Consider the following 18,119-nt stretch of genomic DNA (forward strand, 5'->3'; position numbering starts at 1 on the left):
TGCTATTTCGCTGAAGATTGTATGTGTAGTTCATAGGAGGGTTAACCAAATTTTAAAAGGAAATTCAGAAATGTCTCACCAGGTTTCATTCCAGTGCTGTTAATAGGTAGTTAATGTAGGGCCCCGATACATCTGGAGGGCGTGCATGCAAAGATAAAAGTTGATTCCATATTGTGGCAGTATGTCACATCCTGGAGCCAGAGCGGTTTTGGAGGTGGACGGCCTCTTCCCCAGTATATAGCTATCCGCCTTCGTGCCAGTACTAAGAGAAGTATCGCCAGTCTCCTCATTGGGGGTTTTACATTTCTAGTGTAGCCTAGCATCGCCACTCTTGGGCTTTGTTCCAACAGTTCTCCCATAGTTAGTGAGACTTTGTTCAATATATCTCTCCAGAATTGGGCAATTGTCGGGCACTCCCAAGCCAAATGTAGAAAGTCTGCCAGGGACTCGCCACACCTTTCGCAGGCCGCTGATATGGACGGGCGTTGTCTGTGAAGCCTGGCTGGCGTGTGATATACTTGATGTACGAAGTTAAAATGAATTAGTTTATACCTGGAGTTCAGGGAAACCCTCTACGTCTGCCATAATATGTATGCTCAGTCTTCCTCTGCAATCGACATCCCCAATGGCCCCTCCCACTTCATCTTGGGGGTTGTCAGCCCACTTGTAGTGTGTGCTGGTAGGTCTTTGTAGATGCTACATATTAGCCTGCCTTCGCCCTGTGTTTGGATCACTCCATGTAGGAGTTGCCAAATGGGTGGTTGTGCCGGTAATGACGGAAATAGTGATTTTACTGTGTGTCGGTGTCGGAAGTAGATGAACACATCCAGGGCTGATTCTGCTCCCCTTTCCCGTGCTTGTTGGATTGTCAGAAATCCTCCTTCTCCAAATAAGTCTCCTAGCATTTCTATTTTTAATGTATCTAACCACTTTAAGTATACCTTTTCAGTCGTAAGTGGGATCCCAGGAATAAACCTTGTTGGGAGAAGGGGTGAATATCTATCCGTGATATTGCATTTTTTGGCTATTCTTTTCCATACATCGTCTCTGATCAGGGCTCAGTTTAATGTTCTTGGTGGTACCCAGAGTTCACCAATGATCGTTACTCGGAGGAGATTGGGGGTTATCACGGCTCGTTCAATTTGAACATGGGGGCAAATGAAACGGGTGGCATACCAGTGTCCTAGGAATTGCACCTGTGAGGCCCAGTAATCACGTTGTAGGTCAGGCAATGGCAGTCCTCCTTTTGTTATTGGTTGAAACAGGATCTTATAAGCCACCCTAGCTGTCTTGCATGCCCATATTAGTTCTAGAATTAGTCTGTGTAGGCGTCGGCAAAAAAACCCGGACAGTAAAATCGGGATATTGACAAACAGGTACAAGAGTTTGGGTAATATGACAATTTTTACTATGGAGACCGGCCCCAGAGTGTGAGTGGGAGTTGTCGCCATCTTAATATTTTGTCGCGAAGGGTTTCTATCATCTTCCCGCAGTTGTCCAGGAAGAGGTCTTCGCGGTCCTTTGATAACATTATTCCCAGGTACCTGACTCCCGTGGTCTCCCATCAGAATTCAAAGTCGTCTGTGAATGTTTCTGTGTCTGCTGTTAAGGGGAATACCACTGAGTTTGTGTGGTTGACCTTTAGCCCGGAAAAGGCTCCAAACTTGAGCACTTCTCTCATTACTGGGTTTAGGTTTGTCTCTGGGTCACTGATGAAGAGGGCCACATCGTCAGTGTATAGCGACAGAATTAGTTTGGGAGGTCCTAGGGAAAGTCCCCTTTCGGTTTGTCTAGCTCGAAGGTCTGTGGTGCGTGGTTCCATCGCAAGGGCAAATAATAGGGCTGATAGTGCGCAGCCCTGTCTGGTGCTTCTATTTAGCATTACATGAGTCGACTGATTTCCCCAGCACTATTCTAGCCAACGGGTTCTTGTAAAGGAGTGAGACCAGTTTTAGGAAATATCCCCCAAGGCCTAGCTTCCAGAGTACTGCAAAGAGGTATGGCCATTCAACCGAGTCAAAGGCCTTTTCGGCGTCAAGAAGGACCGCCACTGCTTGAGTCGAGGGGTCTACAGCTTCCATGTACCGAAGAGTCTTCGGATACCAAATGTTGTATTCTTCCCTGGTATAAAGCCTGTTTGGTCAGCTAGGACCAGACCAGGCATCAGTGGGAGCAGTCGTTTAGTGAGGATCTTTGCAAAAATGTTATTGTCAACGTTTATGAGTGAGACCGGCCTGTACGAGGCACACTCTTCAGGGGGTTTCCCTGGTTTGTGAAGTAGGATAATGTTAGCTTTGCATAAGTAGGGGGTAGACTCTCTTTTTTCAGTGCCTCTTTGTATACCAATAGTAAAATCGGCGCTAGGGTTGGGGCGAATGTTTTATAGAATTCCCCTGTCAATCCATCGGGGCACGGTGACTTGGAACCCGGTAGTTCTTTTATTGCTGCTAGTATTTCTTCGAGAGTGAGCGGCCTATTGAGGTATTCCCTCATTTCCCATTCTACCCAATACAACTTTATCTTTTCTAGATAAGCTTGTAGGGCTGCAGGGTCCTTCATGGACTTAAATTGTAACGGTCTTGGTAGAATGTACAAAGTACTTCTGCAATCTCCTCTTCGGTATATACCAAGTTACAGAGCGGGTCGCAGACGTATTCTATATGCGGGGGCATCTGTCAGCGGCCAGTAGCTTTGCTAGGAGGGCTCCTGGTTTTTGGCCCTCGCCGTACTGCCTCACTTGATGGCCATGTGCCAGGAACCGAACTTCAAGCTCATCGTTAGTTCTGAATTTATCTAATTCCTCTATGAGTGAGGCTAAGGTCTGCGTTTCTTGGTGTTCAGTGTACGTTTTTTCCAGTTCTATAAGCAGGGTCTCGTTTTCTGCTAGTTCTTTTCTAATGGTTTTTAGGATTCCGTTTTCCTTGGCCATACAGATCCCATGGGTGTAACATTTCAGGGTTTCCCAAAGGATCTCGCTCGATGTAGCCGATTCCTGATTTATTGTAAGAAAGGATTTAATCTCACCTAGGAGTTCTTGGGTAAACACTGAGTCTTGGAGTGCCTCTGCTTTGAATCTCCATCTATTCCCCCTTCTTGTTGGCTGTGGGTATGCATTCCAAGATAACTGGGGAGTGATCCGAAAGCGGTCTCGGGAGAATCTGACTATCGCCGCAGTGGAATCCCCCCTCTCGGGACACAAATATACAGTCCAGCCTGGAGCTGGTGCCGTGAACTCAGGAGTGGAAAGTGAATTCTCTGGTTTCTATGTGACTAAGTCTCCACACATCAGTTAGATCATAAGCACTCCAGATTTCTTGTATTTGAAGACTCACCTTAGTGGGTGTGTGTGTGGTCGTGTGAGATCTATCCCATTTTGGGTCTAGGGCGGTGTTCAGGTCCTCGCCCCATATAATCGTGGCTGCGTTAAATTCCGCAAGGTGTGTCATGACCCAGTCAAATGCGTTGGAGCTATCAACCTTCGACCTGTATGTATTTACTAAGGCGACTAGTCACCCCTCGACTACTCCATGTACTAGCAGCGCTCTGCCTTCCTCATCCCTTGCCACTGACAGCAGCTGAAATTTCACATCTCTACTGATCAATATTGCCACCCCCCTAGCATAGGATGAGAAGGAGGAATAATATCTATGGCAGCCCAAGCTAGTGGCCCATCGTCTTTCTGAAAAGGGGAAAAGCTGGGTTTCTTGTATGAAGGCAATATCAACATTGGGCCTTTTGATGTATTGTGATAATTTCCTTATCTTGGCTGGGTTGTTCCCCCCCAAAATGTTCCATGTTGCTACCTTGAATCTCTATGGTCTTCGCGATGTTTATACAGTATATATTCAAACTTTTCAGGAACCATTCCGCTAGTATCTCCATTCACCACTAAGTTGTCTGTGTTCCACTGTGGAGTTTGTCGGTGGGGACCTGGCTCACGACTTGCGTTTTCCCTTATGAACTCCCCCTTCCTGATGCTCTGCATTCTATTCTTGTTAACCTGCAGCAGGGTTTCCACCCTTCCCCACGCACACATGCAACCCCCAATGCGCCTGTCAATGGTCCCCTCCCCTTCAACAAATAACTTTTAAACAATGCTGAGCTTTGGCGCAAGTCTGCTAGATCCCTTCAAAGGATGTACATGGTTGCGCCTGGGTGTGTTACGCAGTGATCTAAATGACAATAATACAGTGGAGGTGGCCTATTTTGCCCCTTTCCCCCCCTCCCCTGCAGTCTTCGTCAGTCTCATGGTGCGGGAGTGTAATGTGTCGTGGAACTCGTCACATACCGGGTAGTTTCAGGACGGGATCCTCCTGTCCCGATCTTCTCTCACATGTCTTGGATTAGCATTAGGAGGTCAGCAGAAGATGTCATCTTTCCGGTGTGTTGAACACAGCGTTTTGTGGGGAAAAGCATGGAGTACTGTATTTGGTTGTCTCTCATCCGTCTTTTCACTCCTGTAAAGGATCTGCATGTTGCTTGGACTGTCTAAGAAGTCCGGATACATTTGGATCTCGTCTCCGTCGTAGTGCAACTCACCTTTTTTCCTGGCCAAAAAAATGCAGGATTGCGTCTCGGTCCCTGTAGTTGAGAAGGCGTGCAATGATGGGGCGAGGGCCTGCTCTGGGGACTGGGCGATTGGCGGGCACTCGATGGGCCCTTTCGACCACAAAGAGATGGAATAGTGAGGGTTCTCCAAACAGCTCTTTGCACATTGCTTCAACAAATTCCTCCATTCTCTGCGGGACTTGTCTCTCTCTTACCCAAACCAGTCGGATATTGTTGCGGCGGGTCCTCCCTTCTAAGACTTAATTTTTTGCTTTTTGCTGCCACTCCCTTCACTTCACTGTGTTCGGCTGCATTTAAACTGTCGCTGTGTTTGTCTAGCCGGTGCTATAACAGATCTACTTTCGAGGAGAGTGCATCTCATTTTGCGTCTAGGTTCCTGATGCCTGCTTTGAGTTCTAACAAAATCTCTTGAATGTCAACATTTAGGGTCTGGTGCGCTTCTTCATCTTGCTCCATTGCTATTGCTGGGGTTTCTGACTGTGGTTGTGACCTGGGGGTCTTGGCGGTGGCTCCAGATTCAGTTTAGCTTCCTCTGCGATTTGTCTGATTTTTCCATGTTCAGCTGCGGTTGCCAGAGAAATTGGAGTAGGCTTATTAGAAGGAGTTCTGGCAGGGTTGAGAGAAGGATTTTATTGGTGTGGTACTGTGGCAGCAGGTGATTCCTTCACGGGGCTCTAGAAGTTGTCTGGTCAGGTCCAGAGTTGGTTACTGCTTTGTAGGTCTACTCCGTTCTGTTTATGATGAGGATGTTTGTTTTCGCTGGTGGTGCTTGGGGGTTTTTACCAGATGATGGCCTTTATACTCTTTTTCCTTGAATGTTTGTTTAAGGTGACTCTCTATTGCTCGCTCTCAATTGGCCGGGCTTCTTTTATGGTGTTTGTGATGCTTTGCTCGTCTCCTACAATGTATCTTGGCAAGGTAGTGGGTGCCGATTCCTTAGAAGCCTGTAATGCACACGTGATTGTCACTTACTGTCGCTGTGAGCGGTCTGGTTACTGCGTTATTTGGTTGCAGCTGGTGTTCACTGTCTCATTCACCTCCGGGTATGGTTTGCTTTTGCTATGATGTGAGATCCGCCTGTTGGTTTGTGATGTAGGGTTGTTCTTCTGCTCTCGAGCTCCAGCAAAGTCTTGGAAGTGTCTGTTACTGCATTATAGTCCACTGTGTTATCTGGCTTTACTATGGGGTTGATATCAGCTGAGGGTCTCTGGGGTGGGCTCCAGACTGCCTCCAGCCCCAGATCTTCTACTAAAAGGGACACCTTAATCTGTTGGGTCTGTCCGGTGAGTGCCACTATTATCAGGGCACCGCAGGGGTAAATTTGCTGGGTCTGCAGTAAGGCTTGATCTATTCTGGGTCGCACCCCAGCTGTGGTCCACGCACCGTGCTTTCGTGATAGAAGCAGCGGTCTTTAATCTCGTGGCTGGAGGGGAGGAGTGAGAGAAGTGGGGGACTCGCCACTCTCGTTCTACAGTGAGCCTGTGCTTGCCGGGAGGGGTTGCCTGTATTCCCCCTGACTGGTAGTCGACCAGCTGTGGCAGATGACCGGAGTGTTTTCTGTAGAGGTGTCGTATAGCTTCCTCTCTTGTGCAAATGCTAGAATCACTATGCCTGTAGCTGTTGGGCCTCTGTCAGGGCTCTTGTCGCTGTGTTGGCCGTCATGGCTGTTGGTTATGTTTCCCCCCGGCTGTTAGGCCCATAGTAGTACGGAGAGGAGGGGCTGTTTAGGTACGGATAGCCTGTCCGCTGTGTTTGCTTTCTGAGACCAGGTTTCACCAGGGGGCTCCAGACTACACCCAGCCTCAGGTTCTTGGCCAGCAGGGTCAGGGGGATGTGGCGGGGGGGTTCGGGTGACAGGCCGTTAGTGGCACAGAGCTGCGTTCAGTCAAGGTTAGGTTAAAATCTGTGTCGAGCACGCTGCCACGGGCCTGTACTCCCTCCACAGGTGGTGGCCCGCTCTGGGTTTACGGTTCGTATAGGCCGAGGAAGGAGGGAAAAAAAGAAGACTCACCCCTCACTCCCAGCTCCGGCGTCGCCCGCCGGGTTGCCAATGTCAGTGCCCCCTGGGGTACTGCTGATGCTTGGGAGGTGTCCCGGACTGCCCGACACGTGGCTGTTCTCGGTTCTAGCACGCCGCATTTGTTCCTTGTTTAATGAATTACCGTGTGCAACCGGGTCCGGGGCAGGCTCCTTACTGCCTCCGCTCCGGTGGAGTCTGAATTACGAATTCCGGCATGGCTACCCGTCTCAGGGAGTTGTTCTTCAGGAGTTTCTGGTTCTTCTATTTTCCTCGAACAGGCGGACTTGGTGATATCAGCCGTATGTGATGTTCGTGGTCGCCACCACCCAGTGTTGTACCGACTGTCCAGCTGTTCTCGTTGGGCAGTCAGGGGCCTCTGTTGGCCTTCACGGCTCCGGCGCTGCCTCCCTCCCTCTCACGCACCTGCTTTCACTTCTCGCCCTCTTACTTCACGTTTCTGAGCATGCAGCTGTGAGGATACCCTCGGTGATACAGCTCGTGCTTCTGTAAGGATTGCTCGCTGGTAGTCCCTCTGTGACTGTGTTTGGTTGGAAACTCTTTGTTGTATGCGCTCTCGATCGGCTGCATGTTGGGGGAAGCTATTAGGCTCCGCCACTGAAACTTCGGCGCCACCTCTGTTTTCCGGCCGCTCATTGGTCTGCTGCCAGAGCTGACACTGCCCTCCCGCCTAATGACGATGTTACATTCTAGTTGTCTGAGAGCCCCCTGCACCTTCCTGCTTACTATTCGTGATTGGGGGTTTGAGAAGGCTACACTCTGATGTAAGGGAGCCAGCTCATGGTACATTTTCCTACTGGATAATAAAGTTTGATACATTTGAGGAAGTATGTGTGGGCTTGTCCTTGTAAACAGCTATAATTCCTCTTCCTGTCCTAGAAACATTAGAGTTAGAGCCTACATTTGCATTGTCTATTTATTATAAATATATTTCCATTAAGAATTAACAAGGATCATAGCAGTGCTGCTACGTCTACATACCTGTCTAAGTTCTTGAGTTTCCTCTTCTGTGACGGTTTGCACTTGAACCTGAGCCTGAGCACCCCCATCTGGCGAGTTCCCAGATTGCACTATGCCATCTATGAATCCAACCGCTGTAAAATAAACAACAGTAGAGAAAAAATGAGAGCTGCCATCCTTGATTCAAAACTTGTCTAATTACAGACCATGGTAACAGACAGACACTGAAAAACATGTTATGTACAGCTGCTAGGCTGTGACAATATTATTGACTGCCTTGCTTTTATTTGAACTTATTTACAATTCTTCAACATCTTAGAGACATATTTAACATGCAAATATTATTTTGTATACACTGATCAAGAACTGTCTGTATCACTGCACTTGGAAAAGGCATTTGAATACTCCTTAAACACTAAAATCACTGAGCAATGCTGCTTTGATACCTGGTGATAAATCTGCCAACTTTGAAAATATGCAGAGGTAAAAGAAACATCAGCAAATTAACTTAAATTCATGGCTCTCCAATAACCCCTTTTCAGCTAATAAATGCCCTAAATGCCCATTGGTTCTCTGTAGTAGAATGTTGAATGGCTACTTCATTTTAGAGTGGACTTCTACCCCTTTAACATGAGCAGACACCTTGCTTTAATGTCTCACCATTATCGACCATTCTGGATTTCTGCGTACAGCTTTTCACACTCATCCTGGAGCATTTTTCTTTAGTATCGAGATAGGATATTTACTTCTGTTGACAATGGGCGCTAGCAAATGCCGGGAAACCTGCCACAATTTACTATACATTCCAGCATACTCTATGATGCACTAGAAAGTGCCATCAGGCTCAAGTTGTGGTCTTGCTAACGTCTACAAATCCTCCTTTTAGAGCATTCGGGGGGTTTCCCAGTTATCCGATGCAAAGACATTGCGCTAAAGCTCCACATCAACCATTCCAGTTGCTATAAGATCTTTGCCATCTCACCCTGAAACACTCATTACTATGCCTTCTAAGCCAGTTCTTACAAACCTTCAAATACTGCTTGTTGGGAAGGGACTTCAATTTCAAGTTAGAAGGCAGCAGTATCCTCTACAAAATAATTCTTCAAAATTTGCAGAAGTCCGGATCTCGAACTCCCCTCCAGAAATCGGTCCAACAGATATGCAATCATGCTTCCTATAAGAGACAACTATCCATTCAGTAGCATGGCCTGTCCTCAACCAAATCCTCTTCAGTCTGTCCTCCTCTTCAGTCTTTCTCTTCACACAACCCCCACTTTCACACCTACTCCTATTAAAAAATGTCAAACAACTGCTCACTGACTGACTACAGATCACACTCCTCACACAGTTTCCACCAACCAAATGTGGTAGCTGGTGATTTTTTTTAAGCGGAGGAGTGTAAATATTTCTCACAAATATGCCCTAGCAACGGAGCGTAGCGAGGGAACCTGAACCAATTAAGGGTGGTTCGGGGTGATCGGGGGAGGTTAAAATAATTGTGCAATGGGGCATTTTACAACATACTTTTTAGAAAAAATGGGTAAAAAGCCAAACAGTTTGCAATTGGTTTTGTAGGTAACTCATGGAAAAATCCAATAGATGCAAGACACCAACAGTGAACAGGAGAATTTCTCCAACACATGTTCATGATGCCTTTGCCCACAATATGTGCCAGTATAAAACATTTTCACACTGGCTGTACCGATACATTTCCATGGTGGCTGCACCATTATACGCCAGTATAACCATATAAGAACATACTCATTTTTCCTTTGTGCATAATGAAAGTAATGATACTATAATAAAACACGTCCATGCTTGTTCTGCCAATATATGGCAGTATCCCCATGTAAGAACACACTCCAGTTGGCGTTACAATTACAAATGCATGCCACAGTATGAAAACATATAAAAACTGGCTGCACAAAAATGCCAGTCTAGCTACTTGGAAGCAAGACCATGCAGAGCAACAGAGGTTTGAATCCCAGATCCGCGCTTAGAAACCAAACTCAGTATTAGGTGCGTTATAAAAAAACAATTAAATAAAGTAAATAAAAATGCTTGCTGTATCAATGATCCCCAATACAAAATGTCATACCACAATAAGAAATGGCTATACTGGCTGCATAAAAATGCCAGTCTTGCTACGTAATTGCACTTAATCATGCTTGTCCAATTATGGATACAGGTTAATACCTTTTACGCATAGGAACACCGCCACCACTGCAGTAAGCTTGGTGGAGACACCTGCGGATGAACTGAGGCCGAAAGGTAAGACTTTGTACTGATAGTGGGTTTGGACTATGGCGAACTGCAGGTAGCAGTGGAGAGGAGGCCACATGGAAATGTGCAAATATGTGTCCTGCAGGTCCAGAGCTAACAGTCAGTGACCAAGCTAAAGGAATGACTGGATGAGAGTGGCCGTAATCATCTATAATTTTTATTCGGGAAAGAAAAAAGATGGACGGAGGAATAGTCTAATTCCGTCCACAGGACAGTCTTGTTCATCTTCGGAATGGAAGACCCTCAAGTATAAATCCCACCCTTTCTCCAAAGGAGGAACATTCTCTATTGTCTCTGGGAGCAGCAGCTTGTGTATCTCTCATGAGAGGGAGTCTGAGACTTTTTTCAGAAGGGGAGGAAGATAGAGGTATGGGGGGAAAGATGATAGCCCTTGTGTACCAGAGATAAGGACCAACTGTCACTGGCTATGCGCTTTCACAGAGCAAGAAGATAACATACTCTTTCTCTGACCAATGAGCTGTCGATCTGCACCCTCACGTCACTAGACTGTTGGGCCTCTGGAGTGGGGGAGGCTTGGAAGAATAATCCCTGGGGTGAGGGACGTGCTTGCATTTTGCGTGGAGTGCTCAGAGATCTATCTTGTCTACTCTAGTAGCCGTAAAAGTCTCTAAAGACTCCTGAACTCTTGGCCGTGAATGTATCAGAAGTTCAAACACCATGGCTTCGCTGGATACTTGGTTAGAGCTGTTAAAGTCTTCGCCGTGTGTGCACTGTCAAATGCCAGATCCATAATTGGCTCCTGCACATCTGGCTAAAATTTGGTGGCTTTGAGTAGCACTTGCCGCTTAAAAGTCACACCTACAGCCATATCCTTAGCAGCTGTGCTCAGGTGGTAATAGGAGGCCTCCATGAGGTACTGTACTACTTGGTAAGCTTTTGCCAAGCCTGAGAGAACACGCTTGAAATTCAGGAGGAAGGCAGGAGTCATAGGGCCTCATTACAAGTATGCCTGTCCGGAAATAACGGTGCCGGTCACACCGTACCAGCACCCTTTTCCTGACCGGCACACTATGACCTGCGGTGCCGGAAACTACGTACCCGCAAACATGACCCACAATGCAACCGTCGCAGTCAGCACAGTGAACGCCAACAGCGACGAAACACCGGTACGATGGTAGTACGGCATCATTCCAACTTATGTCGACACCAGCATAAAAATGCTGATGCCACTGTTAAAACCACGCCGGAAACACCAGCATCGCGGAGCAGGCGTTAAGCAGTCTCAGGTGTCTAGCAACAGACCACAGGTGGCCATAATCAGCCCAGCTGCACACCATGAGCACTGTGAATGCTCAAAATGACCACACCCCACACACCTTCCAACACAACCATACTGGCCGCTGCAGTAGCAGTCATGGAGCTGGGGGCCCTGCATGTAGGGATCCAATATGAGCAGGAATTGAAGGAGGCTGAAAGGCAGAGGAGGCGGCAGAGGCACAGGAAGAGAAGGAAGATGATAATGGCAATGCAGATGAACAATGGCCAGCAGGTAGTACCCCGCAGGCAGCCACCCATACCCCACATAAGGGCCACACCCTGGAACCTCACTGACACACAGATCCACACCCTGTACCGGCTGGACAGGGAGACCATAACCACCATAGTCGACCTAATCCAGGACGACATCCGGAGCCCAATTGGTATCCGGACCGCCATACCCCCCTTGCTCAAGGTAGTATCAGTGCTGCATTTCCTGGCCACCGACACCTATCAACACACTGTGGGAGAGCTTGACCGGGATATCCCAGGCCTGTATTTCAAAAGGTGCTAGTCCTGGTCCTGGATGCCCTAATGCGGCACATGTCTGACCATATTGCCCTCTCCAGAACACCGCCACAGGTTAATGCCACAAAAGTAGGCTTTCATGCCCTGGCAGGCATGACGAATGCGATAGGTGCGCTGGAATGCACGCACGTTGAGCTAGTGGTCCAACATGCCAATGAGGAAGTCTACCGCAACTGTAAAATGTACCACTCGTTGAACGTCCAGGTTGTGTGTGATGAAGACCTCCTAATAACCCACTGCAGTGCACATTTCCCTGGATCCACGCACGACTCCATGGTGCTGTGTAATTCCACGCTCCCAGGGTACATGGCACGATACAGCAGAGAGCGGACCTGGCTGTTGGGTGAGTGAAAGTACCTACACATAGCATGTGCACTCTGGAAGGGGGGGGTTGTCCACTGTCACCAGTGCATATGCGTTATGCAGCAGTATGTACGCAGATTGCATGCATGAGCGGGAGGGCTAATTTGGCATGTGGGGCATGGGCAAATGGAAGGACACACCATCACAATTTGTGCACAGATGGACAGGCACATCACATGCACTATAGGTACCAGAATGAATTGCCCCATGCCACCTACCCCAGCATGTACACACTGTGCACATCCCCCACCCCCTGCGTCACAGCTATGTGAGACGAATTTGACCTACCTCCCCACCAGCAGTGTATCCCACAGCATGAAGCCAGGTGACTTGCCCGTCACAAGCGCACATACCCATATGCATGCAACATGAATCTGAACAATGAAGGAACACACACTAACGAATAGGAGAGATGACCGATGTACAACATGCAAACGCTAATAAACATGGCACACATCATAGACAATGTAGAAGCCTGTGCCAGCATAAGGGTAATGGCCAGCGTGGGTGTCCTATGGTGCGGAGAATGTGCACGCAACCCACCCCCCCCCCGCAATACAATACACCAAAAACGAGGGTAATCTGTGCCATTTGCTACGTCTTGCTGCAATCCCATGTGTCACAGACCGACATCCAAACAAGGCTGCATTGTCACTACCACCACGACTGTGCTCCTTGCTGTCCCTCCCATGCAGGTGATTCCGGATACTCCTTGCTGCCATGGCTCATGACCCCTGCCGGGTACCCACACAATCGGCATGGGCATGCCTACAACCGCGCCCACATCCGGACAAGGTACACCATTGAGCAAACACTTGGACTCTTGAAGGCAAGGTTCCGCTGCCTAGTAGATCTGGGTGTCCCCTGATATAAAGTCCTGTGACAGTGGGCAAGATCGTCCTGGCCTGTGCCATGTTACATAATGGGTGCGTCAGGGGCAACATTCCCCTACCCCTAGACATGGACATACCTCCAGCGGAGGGGGACGACGGCATTTACAGTGAGGCTTAGATGCCATTGCCCCATCACAGGGATGACATGGACGGACGTGAGGCCCGCTATCAACTCATCGCCAACTACTTTTAGGCTCAGAGCACATGCAGATGGCCTAGGCCATAAACTACAATTAACAATGTACAGTAAATAAATCACACTTTCAAGAAAATAATTAATGTCCAGTCATGATTTGCAATGCAACACCCAGTGTATAAAAAAGTAATGAGAGAAAATGAACTGGTGGCCCAATACCCTCTCCCCAACTGTCCCTCCCCACAACACCGCCCCAACTATGCCTCCCCAAACCCCAACTATCCCTAACAACAACCCCTCCCCAACTATCCCTCCCCACACCCCCTTCAAAATATCCCTCCCCAACTTGTGACACAATGTCAATATGTCAGTCCGAGAAACACCCATGACACATGTTTATCCAAGGCCTATTTACGTGGCCGCTTGCCAACTGGGCCGCCCTTGTGCTGAACTGCGCCTCGAGCTGCTCTGGCGTGAACTAGCGGGCATGGAGCTAGTGGACGGCGTATGGGATGAGTCACTGGCCCGTTGGTGTAGGTCTGCCTGCAGGGCCATTGAGAGAGACTTGGCCATGTCTAACATGATACTGTTGCTCTCGCGGACCCTCCTGGCCAGGTCTACCACAGCTGACATTGCACGTCTGAGGGCACGTGCACTGACGCCCAGTGGCCTGCACACTTTTGCAGAAGAACTGGGCCTCAGTGCGGAGCAGGGCCGCCACTCCCCACCCCCTGCATCAGACAGGATTCCTCCAGGTGCTGCTGCACCAGGGCCGACAATCCTTCCTACCTTTCCACAATGCGGCACAGATGGCCGTGCACGTCCCTGACACTGGGGAAGGGCAGGCGTGAAGGGCTATGCAGGTTGATGTGGCTGAATTCTGGGCGCTCATATGGAGTGTGATCTGTGGTGTTCCCTGTGGTCTCACCAGAATCATCTGCAGCTTATTCATCGCTGGTGTCAGGCGCATATGATGAAGGCTGTTGGGGTGGGGGAAATGGCTGTCCTCCGGTAGGTAATTGCAACATGACTGGGGCAGCTGTGGCCACTGCAGGAGCTATTTGGGTGGTCGGCGCAGCTGTTGTGACCAATGCAGGAGCTGCCTGGGTGGTGCGGGCAGCTGCTGTGGCCACTGTAGGAGCTGCCTGGCTGGTGGGGGCAGCAGTAACAGCCACAGTGGGTGCTGCCGTGTCCTGGGTGGTGGTGGTGCATGGAGTCAACCACCTTCCACATCTAGTGCCCCTTGAGGTGCCTGGTCGGCCTACATCACTGTCAGATGATGTACCTGAGGGTGGAAGAAAGGCATGATGTCAGGGACCAGTGTGGCTTCCAAATGCCCTGATACATGAAATATGGTGATTGTGTAGCGTACTGTTGTGGGGACATGCAACACAGCTCCACTGGGACTACTGGGGTGGTGATCAAGCATTTGCTGGAGACGGTGGCATGTGGGTATGTCCGGGAGTGGGGTGTTGGGATGTGAAGAGGGGAGTGTCGAGGAAGGTTTCGGAAGGTGCAAGGCACAACTTGACGGCTGACCCAGTTGTAGGTCCACCATGTGAATGGGGGCGTGTGGTAGGTCTGGCAGGGACATGGTAGGTCCATGTCATCACCATTCAATGGGATGGTGGCCATGTGTGGGTGAAGGTGAGGGCTGGCATTGTTGTGGTGGCAGTTGTGGCATGGCAGGCACACATGCAGTACGTGGTGACAGGGTGCCTTGTGTCTGGGGGGCGTGCATTTTCACTTGGCAGCACCTGTGCAGTGTTCGTCATGGATTTCAGGCACGGATCATTATCAGGGGGCATGGGTGTATGCCCACAACAGTGCCCTGGGCGTTTATCCTGGCGTGTGTGAGTGTGCCTGCAGGGTGTGGGGGTGACACAGTGTGCAGGTGACACAGTGAGGTGGTCTGTCATGTGGTTGGGAGTGTGTCCGGCATGGGGGACCGGACATGGGACTTGGTTTCCACCATTTGAACATGTTGGGGAGGGGAGGCAGGGCTAATGTTCGGTGTGATTTGGGGGATGGGGACTGTGCAATTGCCATTTCAGCGCTGTAGTGCAACAGTGGAGAGAGCAGAGTGGGCTGGTTTGTGTTGGGGTAACACGTCCATTGTGTTGGCCCATGTGTCCCAGCAAAGATGGGGGGAGGTTCATGGTGTGCACTGGGTAGGGCCGCAATGCTCTTGGCCATGTGTGTATGGCAGATGTGCGTCCCGACTTGGCGTGGCATGGTCCATCAGGCCACCTTTGAGGCGGCCATGGCAATGGGTGGCTGATCAGTGCATTGTACAGGGCTGCTACGCTGGGTTTGGGTGTGCTGATGGTTGCAGACGGTGGCAGTGCTTACGTGAAACCATGGGCATTATTTCATGTGTGCCTCCACAGGTGGCTGGACTGGGGTTTCATGGTGACTGACATCACAGGCATCAGCTGCTAGTGCTGTCTCCAGACCAATGTGGTTGCAGGCACTGGGAATGTGGGGCGTGTTGGGCACACACTCGACAGTTTCAAGGGGGGTGGGGGGGCTGCCTGGCAGTCAGGTGCGATGTTGATATTAGGGATTCATGTACTCACCGCCCTCAACGGGTGCCCCTGCTCCGTCCTCCACAACACCCACTTCGATTCCCTCCATGTGAAGCACACTGCTGCACTGCACTTCTCCTACCAGGGTAGGAGCCGGATTGGGGATGAGGGTCCATCACCTGTTGCCATGCACTGTCTGCTGTGTGCAGACAGGAGGTTCCTGACCCTCAGGCGGAGGTCATCTCATTGCTTGTGGTAGTACTTCACTGTGTGTGGCGTTGTCCCCACTGCGGACACCTTTTGTGCCACTTCCTGCCAAATTACCTTCTTCCGCTGCTGGGTTTGGCGGCGCTGGTCTGTTGAAAACAGCTCCCCAGCATGTTCAACTATGGTATCAGTAAGCATGTGCAGCTCCGCCTCCATGAAGCGTGGCTCACTCTGCCGGGTCTCTGGGATGCGAGATGCCATGGTGAGGGATTGATTTCAGGAGTGGATGGCTGCTGCTACCTTCGGATTGCAGTGGATTGTGATGATGGCCGCCGGCCAGTTTCCTGTTCCGGCGATCAGGGAATCTCCAGTCACGTGGTTTCCGGTCACAGTATTTGCATTACCGCTATTTCCGGTGCCACTGCGTCCACCCTGGGTGACGGTGTGGCCAGTGTATGGCCTTTTCCACTGTGTCACCATTTCAGACATGTCGGATTGCGTGCGGCCGACAAACAGTAATCAGCCGTTGATTCCGGCGCTGCGGGGTGCCGGAAATGGTGTGACCGGCATCACGGTAACACCGGGAATTTACCAGAATACTTGTGATGAGGCCCATAGTCACCCAGCTCTTTCCAGAATTTTGACAGAATTGCTTTCCTGCATTTTCCAGGAGGAGGTCCTCCAGCCCTGAGGCAGGTTAGATGAAGACAATACATGGCTTTTTCAGATAAGAGTAACAGTCGCCACTATAGTGGAGTGAGCTAGAGGGTGTGCTAATCACACACCATTTTTCTCCCGACGGGATTATGTATATCAAGTCCACCCTTTTTGCAACTGGTTGCACAGGAGCTGGTTTTTGCCAGATTTTAATTTGCCTCCCCACCACATCAAGTTGAAGGTGGATGCCTGATCTTTCTCTCGCTTTCCTCGGGAGAACTGAGGAAAGGACACCTTTGTGCGACTGCTAACTTTCTGGTACTGAAATCCCGGCCTTTGCACAAGGTCATGGAATGCTTTAATTGTAATGGGAACAACCTCAGTTTCTTCTCACAGGCCATTCTGGTCATCCATTGGGTCATCTTCTGTAGGACCGGGTGGCAGAGGAGGTAGAGTTGGAGGAGGATTTTCTTTTCGTAATTGGAGGAGGGGCGGCCACAATGGATAGAGAGCCTGTGTCCCCTTCTGGAGGAGGTTATGGTGCCTCCGCTATCAGTGCCTCGGTTACCGTGGGTTGGTTTTGAGGTACCACTGGTTGAGGAGTGGGGACAAGCATTCGCTTCATTAGAGAGTCGAAAAATTGGCCCATGTGCATCAAATCTTGAAATCTCTCGAACAACCTGTCCTCACATGAGTGTTCATGACAGGACATCCCTTGAGAGGCCCCTCTGACCGCAATTGCAGGGGGTTGGGGACAAAGAGGAGGAACAGAATATCCCCTCACAATGGGTGACCAGTCCACTCACAGGGAAAAAGGCAGGAGCCCAGTAGCCCAGTAGCGGGGCAGCAGTGGAAGAAATCAATCTGTGTCACCCGGCGTATGCCACGATGTAGCGATAGTTATTTCTCCCAGTGCCTGGCTAAAATCAGATCCAGAGACTGTGACAGCTGTAAAACAGTGAACCATGACCTGCCGTCGATGAGGCGTGGCCCTGGTTACATTGCAGGCCACAGTTCTCCCCCTGAGATAATCTGGGTAGCAGGGCTTACTGCTACCACAGGCGTTTTCGGGCCATAGGGTGTCTGCCCAGTAAACGTAGCCAGGGAGGCCTCGGACAGTGGTCCCGTGTGAGACAAAATGCCCTCAGGGACAGGGTCCCTGGTACCAGCCTTGCTAGGAACCAAAGTCCTCTCTGACTGAAGCTCAGCAGGAGACCCTTGCAGGCGCTTAGCGCGAACGTCAGTACAAGTCTCCTCAGAGACCACCCCAGTACCACGATGGCCAACCACAACAAGCCCCGAAGGAGCACTCTTTCCTCGGCTAACCCCAGGAAGGGTGTTGCCTGGACAGGGAGTCAAAGTAAAACTAGCTGTATGTACTGTCTTGGATCTGATGCACTTTCTCAGGTGATATGGGGCCAAGAGACTTGCATGAAAGTGCTCACAGAGAGCACAGGCGATGCAGCAATGAAGCGGGCCCAAACACTCAAATGGAAGAGTGCGACGATGTGCTGCTCAGAGCAACCTGTGAAACCCGCTGCAACAGAGAACTCTGCTTTCACAGGCATAAATGGGAGGAAGCGAGGAGAGAGGAGTGGGAAAAAGAAGGTTACTGCTCAGGAGCAGTGAGTTAAAAGAAAAAATAAGGTGGTCTGACTCCAGCATTCGACCCATGCATT

General features: G+C 49.9%; 1 protein-coding gene across 2 annotated transcripts in view; it reads right to left on the reverse strand.

The window, feature by feature from the left end:
* SNAP47 (synaptosome associated protein 47) overlaps positions 1-18,119 on the reverse strand; it is a 472,457-nt gene that overhangs the window by 91,422 nt on the left and 362,916 nt on the right. For both annotated transcript variants that reach the window (XM_069647081.1, XM_069647082.1), the window contains exon 5: positions 7,589-7,701. In XM_069647081.1, the coding sequence (XP_069503182.1) occupies positions 7,589-7,701 (113 nt within the window). The remainder of the gene's footprint in view (positions 1-7,588; positions 7,702-18,119) is intronic.

This window comes from Ambystoma mexicanum, chromosome 2q (assembly GCF_040938575.1).
Source record: "Ambystoma mexicanum isolate Mex_15411 chromosome 2q, UKY_AmexF1_1, whole genome shotgun sequence".
NCBI classification, from domain to species: Eukaryota; Metazoa; Chordata; class Amphibia; order Caudata; family Ambystomatidae; genus Ambystoma; species Ambystoma mexicanum.